Source organism: Puntigrus tetrazona, unplaced genomic scaffold, assembly GCF_018831695.1.
Source record: "Puntigrus tetrazona isolate hp1 unplaced genomic scaffold, ASM1883169v1 S000000715, whole genome shotgun sequence".
In the NCBI taxonomy this organism is placed as follows: domain Eukaryota; kingdom Metazoa; phylum Chordata; class Actinopteri; order Cypriniformes; family Cyprinidae; genus Puntigrus; species Puntigrus tetrazona.
Window position 1 is genome coordinate 62,812 of NW_025048327.1, and position 12,403 is coordinate 75,214.

General features: G+C 42.2%; 1 protein-coding gene across 1 annotated transcript in view; it reads left to right on the top strand.

Moving 5' to 3' along the window:
* plch1 (phospholipase C, eta 1) overlaps nt 1–5,326 on the top strand; it is a 49,988-nt gene extending 44,662 nt beyond the window's left edge. The window contains exons 7-8 of the mRNA XM_043232844.1: nt 1,960–2,099; nt 5,005–5,326. Of these exons, the coding sequence (XP_043088779.1) occupies nt 1,960–2,099; nt 5,005–5,326 (462 nt within the window). The remainder of the gene's footprint in view (nt 1–1,959; nt 2,100–5,004) is intronic.
* Nucleotides 5,327–12,403: the final 7,077 nt, after the last annotated feature.

Genomic DNA, 12,403 nt, shown 5'->3' on the forward strand with positions numbered 1-12,403 from the left:
AGGGTCTGCAGACATGGACAGACTTTGAAAGTCATCCAACATAGCTATTTACCCAGGTAACAGCGACGCACTAGGAAAGCTAATCAGAGGGCATTTAAATTTAACCTTGAAGCAAAATATCTATTTTATATTATGTATTATTTAATTTCATCCGTTTTGATCTGTTAAGGCGTCTTGTATAGAAAGTGTGAGTGGGTACATTTCTATGCCTGGTGCTCCTGACTAGTCTGCTCTAAAAATATAGGATTTTCTTCATTTGAACAGTAGTCTTGATATTGATTCTAAATTTTAAAAGATCACTCTGTGGTCCATTAGTCTGCGCCAGTGATTCCTAAGTTATTTTTCCACCTGGTCTCATCGTGATTTTTAGCGGAGACATGAAATATGTACTCAACAGGTACATAAAATTGCAGTTTCAAAAGGAATGTACACTAGAGGCAGTAAAACTGATGCTGGAACGCTAGCGCCACACATATCCATTTACATCTATGGGGTTGAGTACAGAGATCACTTGAGAGGAGAGGAGCTCCGGTTTGAAAGCAGTTCAAATGTGTGTAAAAGGAAATTGAACGGCACAGTTGCATCAACAACTGCAATCAGATGGGTTTAGGGGTTGGATTTGATGTAGAGCATATTTCCATATGACAGATCATCAACTATTATTATTAACATTCCATGTTATTTTAATCCTGAAACACTGTACACATACCTACATTAATAAAAAAATATGCCAGGGTTCATGTATTAAAACTGTGTTTTTGGCGCCACCCAGTGGACATTTCTTTAAACTGCGCGTAGTATACAGTAAGGCACGTGAAAACGGGTAAGCAGCAAAAAGAGCACAGAGGAACGATTTTTATGAGAGACCTTTCCAGCCAGATTTTGGCAGGTTTTCGTGCAAATGAATGTGAAGATTGATGTGTATCACAAAAATAGCACACAAGCAAGACAGATTCACCTAAAGATGATCATTTGATTTACTTAAAAAGTAACTGGCTAAAGTTGCAATTTTATAGGTTGCCAAGTCTGAAGACACTTTAGGTCTGCTTGTCTATTTCTCTGTGATTACGCTTCTTGAAATGAAGGGCACTGGAATCACTGTTCCTTATGCACAACAATAAAACGGGTCACAGTTGAACTGGCTTCTCAGATTGAAAGCATGAGTGAAATTACCAATGGCCATATGCTGTGTTTCTACTGTTATGCATTATAATGACTGCCTCCTGATGACTCACGCCTTTAATGAGAATAACAGATAAATACAAGGGAGGAGGATGAGCAGCTCTGGCTTTTATCTCCTCTTCCTTCCCAAGGCTGGTCCTCATGTGAGGCTATGCTTCTGTAAGATCTCCCTGCAGAGGAAGACTTGAAGCAGTGAACTGCTCACAGGCAGATAGATTCAAAGAGCTCACGTCACTCTCCTCTTTGTACATCTCTCTCTTTGTGGGGGAATCAAGGTCAAATCAGCCAGTCAAAAAATCAATCACAATCCTTCCTTCTCTCTCTCTCTGCCTCATCTAGTTATCCAATGATGCACGCAACTCCTCCCCTTAATCCTCCATTTAATGATTACTTCGCTTAAAATGAAGACTTCTGTTCTTTGAATTTGAAATAAAGCTGCTCTTTACAAACTACTTAATACAGTGGCAAAATCAAATCACTATAAAAGTAGTCCTGGCAAGCTCTTTTTCATCTTCCAAGGCCATGTGATGGTTTTGAAGTGAGGACTAAAATCAATAAAATACATTTTAGGAGTTAATAAGTTCTATATTACTGATTGATTGATTGATTTAAAGAGTCTTATGTCCTAAAGATTTGGACAGTAGTGTCTACAATTGGGATAAACAATTTAAAGAGCAGCCGAACATATCTCAGAACATCTCTTTTGTGGTCCTCATAAGACACAACATAAAAATGAGTGTTTATTTGATATAAATATATCAATTGTCCGTCTTGCAGGAAAGTGATATTGGCCATGTGTGCGCTTGTCTCTTAGCTAGTAAATCTTCATCACTGATATCGCCATCAGGTATCTGGAGTCCGCCACCCATGTCCTCGCTTCTCATGCTAGAGTGTGACTCAAATCCAGAGATCTCCAAGTGTGATTTCCATGGTAACAGTGAAACAAATAACTGGATCAAAGTTTCTTCTGCATGGCGATGGAAAATGTCAGGACTGACGGTACTCTTCTGTGACCTTGTAGAGTGAGTCGACAGACTGGAAGGAGAGAAAGAGAACAATGCATCTTGAACCTCTGAAACAATGAGCCTCTAGCCACGGATGACCACACGTGAGAAATTACATTCATTAGCAAAAGCCTTGCCAGCAGCCATCTGACCCACATTACTCCACTACAATAAAAGATTTCTTGGGTGAAGAGTTCAATTTAAAATCAAATGAATAGATACTGAAGTGGAAATGGTGTGTTAATGATAATTTAATCTGATTCTGTAATCGAATAAGCAAATTATTTGAAGCAGCAAAATCTAACAGTTCCTACTTCCCCAACTTCCTTTACGCTTGTCTCTTTCACTTCTTAAATCATTGAAGATACAATGTGTAATTAGGATTTCAGTACAGTTTCCTCCCCTTATGCCTTTGCTCTCGGTTGCCTTGCAGCTATTCCTCATCATTTTTGGTTTCCATAAGGGAACCCAGGCTTTAGTATTACGGCCGAGTGTTTGTTGTGTTGCTTTACATGAAAGCACAATCCTTGACAGGCTCTGCAGGCACTATGCTTTCTGTCCACTTCAGTCTTATCAACATCTAAAACCCAACCAGCTCTCTGAATTCAGAAATCCCCTTCAAAGGGGGCATTTCTTTTACACAAACTACATGTCATTTCGAACTGGTATGCTGTTATTTTTTCGGGAAACACAAAGTAGAATTTCTGCAGAAATTTAGGCAACCTTTGCATATGCAATGACAGTTCATAGTGGCCACAGCTGTCAAGCCCAAAACCTAAACAAACAACAACAAAAGTTTCATAAACTGCTTCTGTATCTTATTTCAGGTCTTCAAACTGTACCATAGCCACTGCATTTCTGAAAAACAGAACTGATTATAAACCACTAATTCCCCTAAATCAAATAAATGTCATGAACACTTCTTAAAAATAAAGGTGCTCTACAATGCTAAGTAAAATAACTTTTGTCTTATGGTTGCATAAAAAAACTTTAATCTTATCTGAATCTTTATTTTGCTGCGAGCCGAGTAGGTTCTGTGCATAGAAAAATGCAGGTTAAGAACGTGCATGAGCAGAATATAACATTACAGAATTTTTCATTTCTGAGGGAGCTACTCGAGCACAGATCTTTAACACTTCCTGTTATGATGATAATCTTATCAAACAGCTCCGCATCTGTTCTGGAGAGCCAAGTCACATCAAAGCCATTGATTCTGCAGCAGCTGATCCCTTAACCTGACAAATGAGCTGCACACCTATCCTTTAATTATGCAAATGGACTAACAAAGAGGCTTATCTTATGAGAGCAGTGCACAAACATGAGCGACAAAAATAGAGAGAAGGTGGGAGAAAGGGGGTGATGAGGGACAATAGCACTTGAGCTTTTTTTTTTTTAACTGTACTGTGTAATAATCCACCCATCTGGGGTAGGCTGATCAGTCCCGTTAACAAAGCCCAAAGTGAATATGGAGAGGAGGAACAGGATTTATTTTAGTACACTAACAGCTCATCCAGGGTAAAAAAGGAGCGCTTATGCAGAATTCACTTCACCCAAACGAGCTGGAGGAGCGTAGACACAGATGCAGGGGGAGAGAGCGTGTGTTTCTGGAAGCCCTGGCTCCAGGATTCATACGCAGCCATTATAAGAGAGAGAGCTGCACCAGACGTCTCAACATATCAGGACCACATGGGCTGCTTGATGGGAAAGCAGAAGGGAGAGAGTATTACACAGAGACTAGGAGAGGGGGGAGGAAAAGAGAAAAGGGAGAGAAAGCCAGCAAACAAGAAAAGACATCAAGTGAAAGGGATAGAGAGAAAGAGATCAGTAAACCACAGACGAGGAATATTGAAAGCAGTTTGTTTCTTGACTCTAGTTTGTCACTTAGCGATGTTTCCATCAATAAAGAATTTAATACATGTAAAAATATATAATAATAATAAAAATAAACAAGCAAATCGAGAACAAAATCTCTATGGAAAATGACTATACATTCCAGTAAAATTTAAATATATATACATCATTAATTATAGAATTTATTATTTATTTGAGTTAACATTACTTTATATTTTCAGTTCATTTTTTAAAGATTGAGTTATTTTGTAATTTTATTTTTGCTTGCTTGTTCTATTTCTATTTGACTTTATTTCAGCTTTATTAAAAGTTATTAGTAGAATCCACATCATCGCTTATGTATATTAACAAAACCCTTTATATTACACATCTGTGTGTGTTTGACTTACTCTGGCTTTCTGGTTTTGCGAGACGGTCTCTAGCGCACAGGAACGGTGTTCATCCAAATAAAAGAGCCGCACTAGACCCTTTTAGAACTGCTCTTCAGCTTTCCACTCATCTGAGTTCCCGATCGCATCACACTCATGCATCGCTCAACTGCGAATACAAAATAAACACACGCGTACACATTGAGCGGGCTGACACACACTTAAACAGCAAGGTAAAATACTAAAACGGAATAAAAAATGGATTCTGTCAATACAAATAAGGAACGGGTTGATGGATGGAGGTAATAAATCACATAACGCCACTATGGATATTTTTAGATAGCGTGATTTACGGGCGCCATTTTAATTGTGACATGTAGAGTGGTGGATATGCCAAAATCTAGATCACTTTCAGGATTTGCTCAATTACAACCAAGGCACAGAAAAGAAGAGCTTGAAGAAGGTTCGGGAACCCTGCTGAAAACCTGAGAGGCCTGAGAAGTCCAAATAAAAGCCAAAATGATGGAACACAGCACAGCCTGCCTGCAACTCCAGCCATTCTCTTGACTGAGTGAGATGGCAACTCCTCTGTCCTAAAGGGCCACTGGGACCAATTGGCTGACAGATCTGAAAGTCTCTAAAATAAAACGCCTGCCTCGGCTGAGGCTGGCTCGCTGCAAAAACAAAGACAAGCGCGAGAGGAGACATTACGCATACATGCGTACGCTCTCCTTCGAAATCACTTTGCACCATGACACCAGCCGCCTGCTCATCTCTCCATCAGAGGACCGAAGAGAAGGGTCTGTGAAAAGTCTCCCCTCCAAGCCTGGCCCAATATTCAAATGCCCCCTACGCTACTTTATGCCGGTGGATTTCGAGAAGCCACAGAGGAGAATCGAAAATGTGAAATCGAGCAGATAATAGTTTTGTATGTGAAGTACATGTTCACCATCTGACACGATCGAAGTGGGGCGGCCTGAGGGGGTGGGTAGAAACAACAAGCTCTTTGGATGGTGTAAAGTGGAGAGTGGAATGCGATATTGACATGTGGATTTATACAAGAGAAAAAATGAAATTGATCCACTGCGCCCAAACTGCTCGTGGCTTTTTATGGGCATTAAATAATACAATTTAGTAATTTAACGAGCAAATGAAGCACATTTTAATGCTCTCTTCCATGAAGTTTGTGCATCTGAAAGGTAAACACGATAAACAAGCTTATTCAAAGGTCTTATGTAACATTAATATCTATTTCAGCTCTTGCTTAACACGCTTGCAGACAGAAGTACCAAATATATGACTAACTGGAGCAGGTTTAAATATAATGGACAGGACAACTGGAAAAGGATTTGAAAACTAATTACTCCCAGAAAGCAATGTCAACGGACGTAGATGCACACACACATTAACAGCTGAGACACACTCTCTGCTATAGATGATTAGTAGAACATAATGGATTTGGAGGCTCAGACGCTTTGTGCCAAATCACTGTCTGTGATGATGAAGCGGAATTAACAGTCTTGAAATTAATTGAGGGATAAAAAGGCTGAAAATAGAGGAAGCAGTAGAGAGTACACAAGGAAAAAAAAAAACTCTCATGCTCCAATTCACAGCAGGTCGCTGAACTAAGATGCTTATGGAGAATCTTATGTTAGATATGTGGGTCTCTGGGTAAAAACAATTATTTGGACCAAATTACAGAGGCCAGGCATTGAAAGATTATGTTGTGCATTGATCTAAATCTAAAAAGAGTCCTCTCTGCCTTCTCTATCCTCCACCGACTACATCTATTCATCCGAAATAAGATGCAGATCCTTTTCCTGTCCTGACCAAACCTCCGGCCCACTTCTCACTATCAGCTTCACAGATTGGGACGAATCCACAATCCAACTAGATTTGATACGACCTCATGAAAGACAATGGCTTCTATTCCCTGGAAACACCCTCTAACCTCTTGTCTTTTTCTTTCTCGGGCTGTTTTCAAACACTGACATTCACTTTGCCCAGGTGGGCTTGTTTATATTGTTCCAAACACCGCAAATTATTACTATTATTGCTGAGATGTTAGAGATTTGAACAAATCCCCTGACCTCAAGTACTCAACTTGCCATGCAATATTAGACATGAGTGAACTACCAGGTGAAGTGGACACAAAGAGTTCTATTGTTGATTATACCAATGCCTTACACTGTTTACCCTTATTAGTTTTCTTTAGGCTGTAACCCAAGGTGATTTTGACTGAAAGAAACACTAACTTGCTGGCTGGATTTTTACAAATCTTCACTGAAATTTAGTCAAACAGAGGCTCTTCAATTTAATACTGATGAACTAACCAGTTTAAGTAAAGGCTGAGCTGATATGCTTTTTGCTTTTAAGAAGCACTTTAATAGATTAAAAATATTGTGAAACATCAATGTTGTGAATAATTTTTTCCCCAGACTTCAAGGCCACATCAGAAATCATTCCAACTTGGTTTTATAAAAATAAGTACTCTGTGCACTTTTTTGTGCAGCACTGCTCTCAAGTGCTTTACTGGATGTTTCCACTCTGTTTCCAAAGAGAAATGTCTAGTGAGCAAATATGTGAACTCTGTACATTTTATTACATTGATATAGATGTGTATTTTGTTTAATAATTCGAAATATCCAGAAGGGTAACAATTACAGGTTATACTTCTAAAAATGCAGAAAAAACCTTTTAATCTACTGTCTCTAAACGTGTTTGTGGAGGTCCTAACTGTAAGTGATAAAGCTATAGTTATGCTGTATATATATATATATATATATATATATATATATATATATATATGTTATATATATATATATATATATATATTCAGGTCTAGACAGAAAAAGGAGAGAAATTTCAGTACACCCCTTTAAACAACAAGCCCTTCTTTGTTTTGAAAGATTCAGGCTTACCTCCAAAAAGCATGGCTAAGATACTTTGACAAACAAATACGCCCTGGTCTTATTAAGGCCTATTTAGTCTAGCTTCAATTTTATTATTTTTTTCATTCTTCGTTTTAATTTAGATACTAATCCACTCTTTGCCTTAGGGATCTTTTCCAGATATTCGATCTTATTTTCCCCACCACTAAGTCCTCTGTTGTCTCACAGTTTTAGATCTGTAGCAAAGTAAAACAGAGAAATCCCCTTTGAGAAAGCCTGTCAAACAGTATCCAGTAAAACTGAATATATATTCAGAGATAATAAAATAAATCTCAATTCTTCAGTCCAGGAAAGTTTCTGCACAGACAAAACTTTCCTAATACTTTTCTCCTTCTCCTGTCTCTATTAACCTGCAGGTTCACAAATACTGTTAGTGAGCGTTACTGTGGAAGAAAATTATTGATTTCATTCTCATGAAAGCAATACCCACCTTCCCGCAATTACTGTTTGAGTTCTCAACAAACCCTCTCTCAGGTTCTCGCCTCCTCGGTCACACTGTATGTCTTCGCCTCCAGCTGGTTTCATTGATGAGCTTGCAACACACGTTGTACACAGACTAGCAAACAAAACTACATTAGAGACTGAGGGAATGGAAATCAAAACTCAGTGAGCTGCCAAACTAGATAGGCTTAAGTAAAGAGATTGTTCATCAGAATTATTACTTAACTATTTGGTCATTTCAAACGTATGTACAGCTGTAACTTTTCTGGTTTTGTCTATAAAATGAATAAATGAATGCAACTACTCAGGAAAAAATAAATATACAAAATAGAGAATGAGAAAACTAAAATTGTTTCATCTTGGATTTAAATGAAAATCATTAATAAAATGTGTGTCTTATTCAGTAATATTAGTGTAGAAACATGCGCAATATCAACCAAGGCAGCTATATAGTTTAACTGAACAACAAAACGAGAAATTCAGAGCAGAAGGATATCTTTGGTTCAATCAATAATGAAATTGCCATCATTTATCACCTCACGTTGTAAATGACTGGTCGAAGACAGGTGGATCGACACGCACAGACTTTAATCGTATGACAGGCAGGTAAACAGGATAGTCGACAGCACATGATGGGAACCAAAGAGACGTGTCAGAGACAGGCAGAGGGTCGTGGTAATGGTGAAATCAATCGAGAATCAAACAGGAACAAGGTCGCAACAGGAATACAGATATAGGAGAACGCCGGAATTGCTGTAATAAACAAACAAGATCATGATAGATTGATGGTAGGGCAGACTTTAAGTGGCGCGGGAATGAGGAACACTCTGCAGTTGAATCGCCCATGCACGGATTATGGGAAATGGAGTCCTAGAGCGATCAGTATCGGCGAGGCCTTCCGTACAGAGAGCTACAGAGGTGTTGTTCAGAACAGAGCCTCTGCGAGCTGCCCGGAAGCCGGAAAGGATTCGACGGCGCTCACGGGTCTGGGAGCAGCTTGCCGGGTGAATCGTGGAAGGTAGCGATGAGTGAAGGGATCGAGAATGTCTCACAGGTATCCAGGACCTTTCTTCTGGTCCAGCCTTCCAGTCGATTAGGGTGACTGTGCAGTTCCTGCCTCACGGCCAGAACCAGGATTTCTAACTCCTGGTAGGCTTCCCTCGCCACCGGCAGACTGTGTAGGGGCGCCTCGCAGCAACCTCATCCTGTCCTCTCTCCCACACCGTGGTTTGGCAAAGAGACATGGAATGTAAAGCAACACGTACCAGTAGAGATCTAGCTGGTAAGGAACGCGTGAGACTGCAGTAATGATCTTGAAGCGACCACGCACTTGGGCTAGCTTGCAGGGTAACTAAGTCGCGGAGGTCCCGGTCGCAGCCGTGACCAGCCGCCAGGTGAACATTCCGCCCTACGAAGCGAAGTACGCCACCTTGAAACTCGATCGCGTTCTCGAGATGAATCGGCGACCTACACTTCCTCACTCTCTGCAGCCAATTGATTGGCGGTAGTGCCGAGGGTTCTCTGCACCAGGAAGAGTGTGGCTATGCCCAGGACATTGGAAGGAGTCAGCCCGCAGATTGTTTCCTCAATGAGTTCTGCTTATACCAGCCCAGACAAGATAGCGCCCACCGTTTGACGGTCGTGGCAATTCCAGAAACGAGACAGTTCGATCTGCGCGCTCAGCTTGACCGCTGGATTGGGGGTGATAACCTGACGTTAGATCAGCATTGGTTATTGGTTAGAACAGAACGTTTAAGTGACTCGAGGTGAACTGTGGGCCACGTCTGATATAATGTCTCTGAGGTCAAACGGAACACTTGCTGTAAAAAGAATCTCCCGGCGCTCTTCAAAGGTAATTTCGCAGAGGCGAACCTGCAAGACTTAGGAAAACCGTCAACAAATCGTGAGCAATCGCGGGTGGAATGAATTGAGACCGCAGATCCGCTAAAAGTCGATGGCAACGTGGAGAATTCGCTATTCTTCGGAAGGGTAGCGGTTGTAGAGTCTCCGGGCGTTGTAGAGGTTTTAGGATGTTGCATATTTGGCACTGTTGAACGAATTGATAGTGTCCGAATGCATAAGGCTGGGCCACCAAAAGCGGTTGTTGACTATGAAGGTGGTGGCAGTGATACCTGGATGACCGGAGCTGGGGGTGTCACCGCGTCCAATGGAGAACTCTGATCTCAGGGTCAGAAATAAGCAGGTTCGAATGGGGTGGGCATGGGGGCAGGTCTTACTGGCTAGCCAGAGATCTCCGGCCATGATGTCCACTGAACTGGAGTTTTCACAATACTTGAGCCGACGGTAGGTTCAAATCCAGAGAACTCGGCAGGGGGTGCCTCGAACTGCCTGGATAGGGCATCTGCCTTTAGTGTTCTTAGAGCTCAAGCGAGGTAACCTTTAAAATCAAACCGGAAAAAAACAGAGACCATCTAGCTTGTCACGTGAATTTAGGCGCCAGGCTGATCGATGGCCCAAGGTTTCTGTGGTCAGTCAGGATAGTGAATGAATTTGGCCTCCGTTGAAAAGCCGCATCTCAAGAGACAGGATTTCATCATGCAGGAGCTCTCAATCTCCCACATCAGTAGCTGGGCGCTCCGCTGAGCTGAGTTTACGAGAATAGTAGTGCCAGGGTAAAGTTTTGCTGGGTGCCCGCGGATGTTGAGACAAATGGTCTGATGCTCACATTCATGCATCCACCTCGACGTGAACTCTGGTTGTGGGTCTAGTGATGGAGCATCGGAGCGAAGTGAACTTATCCTGAGTAGGCTGAATGCTTGACATCATCGGGTGACCACGAGAAGTATGTGGAATTCCTTTAACTAGTGGAAGGAGGGAGCTGCAACAAGATCTAAATTATGATGAATCTTCTATAGAAATTCGAGAAGTCACCCACTACTGCTTTGACTTTGTGCTCGTCCATCAGCACCCTCCGCACTGATGCAGATGGTGGATCCCCAAGTAAGTCACTTTGGGTCTTGTGGAACTCAAAATTTCTGAGCCATGAGTTGGATTGTCTATTAAGCGTGGAGAACTGACTCGACGTGAGTGCGACATGGTATCAAGGTTATCTGAGTAAAATGCGATGTCGTCTGCGTAAACGATGAAATTGATTTAGCATATCTCTAAACACCTCATTGATTTAAAGTTGAAGACCGACGGATCGTTTGCAAGTCCGAACGGCATAACGAGGTATTCATAGTGCCTCGGAGGTTGTTGAAAAAGCTGGTCTTCCACTCGCTCTCTGATACGGATCAAATTATAGGCGCGACGTAAGATCTAGCTTTGGTAAAGAATTTTGTCGCGGGTTGTTCCAGGGAGAAGAACAGTGGCAGTGATAGCATATTTAACCGTGACCTCGTCACAGACTGCGATAATCAATACAGGGTCAAGACTACCATCCTTCTTTCTTGACGAAGAAAACCTCATGGATGCTGGTGAAGTAGATGGGCCAATGAATCCCTTGGCTAGTTCTTCCTCGATGTATGATTTCATTGCCTCTGATCTGGTTGTGAGAGGGGAAACACGTACCTCGTTGAGGAGTGTCCGGCATGAGGCCGGTGGCACAATCATACGAACGGTGAGGTAGTAGCTGTGTTGCACCCTTCACTGAATGCTAGGGCGAGATCTTGATACTCCCAGGAAGTTCAGGTGGCGCAGGACCCTCTCTTCTGAGGAAACACTTCTTCTTCAGAGGTGAATGGCTGAAGGATTAAAAAGCAGGATTGTTCAGACAGTGCTTGTGACAGTTTGATGACCACAAGTATTTGGTGGTCGGCCCAGGATATGGTGGGGTTGTGAATCTCGAGCCAGGTAGTCTGGCTGACGATGTGATGTTTGGGAGACTGAATTACAAACAGGCGAATAGATTCGAATGAAGGGGGCTTACTTGCAGTACTAAGGTTTCGATCGATGAAACATTACCGGGTCCAAGAGGGCGGGCCCATCTAGCGCCGCCACTGGCAACGAGGTCACATGGGACAAGAGAGATTCCATTAGACGTAGCAAAAGATTGATCGATAAAATTGCCGCCGCTTCCTAATCAATGAGGGTAACGGCCAATCCAAGTCCGTCACCTTAGCTGGACATGAATCTCAAAAGAATAGAGTGAGCTTGATGTCTTACCGATGCTGCTTGATGGCGCTGGGGACGTGGGGCATGACACCTGGAAGTGCCCGCCTGACCACAGTAGAGACACAGGCGCCACGCACTCTTCGATCCCGCCTCCTTGAGTCTAAGTGGGCTGAACTGATCTGCATGGGGCTCTGGTGCCGTTAATCGAGCAAGGCTTTGAACGGAAAACTCTCACACTTGTCGTGGCGCCAGCCTGGAGAATATTATCCAGCTTGATTGCGATCTCCATGTATCCGCGATCTGCCTTCATCGCGATAAGCCGCTGCCTTTGGTCCTCGTGGTTCAAGCCTCTACGCATATTACTAGTTTGAGAGGTGATTCACCTCAACCTGATTGGGCAGCAAGCGTGCGAAAAGTGGAGAGTATAATCCGCTGCAGTGCTGGTACCTTGAGCGGTGGTAAGCAGTTGCTCTCCCGTGATCTTTCCCGGCTACTTGTTCAAGACTCTCTGAATTCTTGCACAAAATCATTG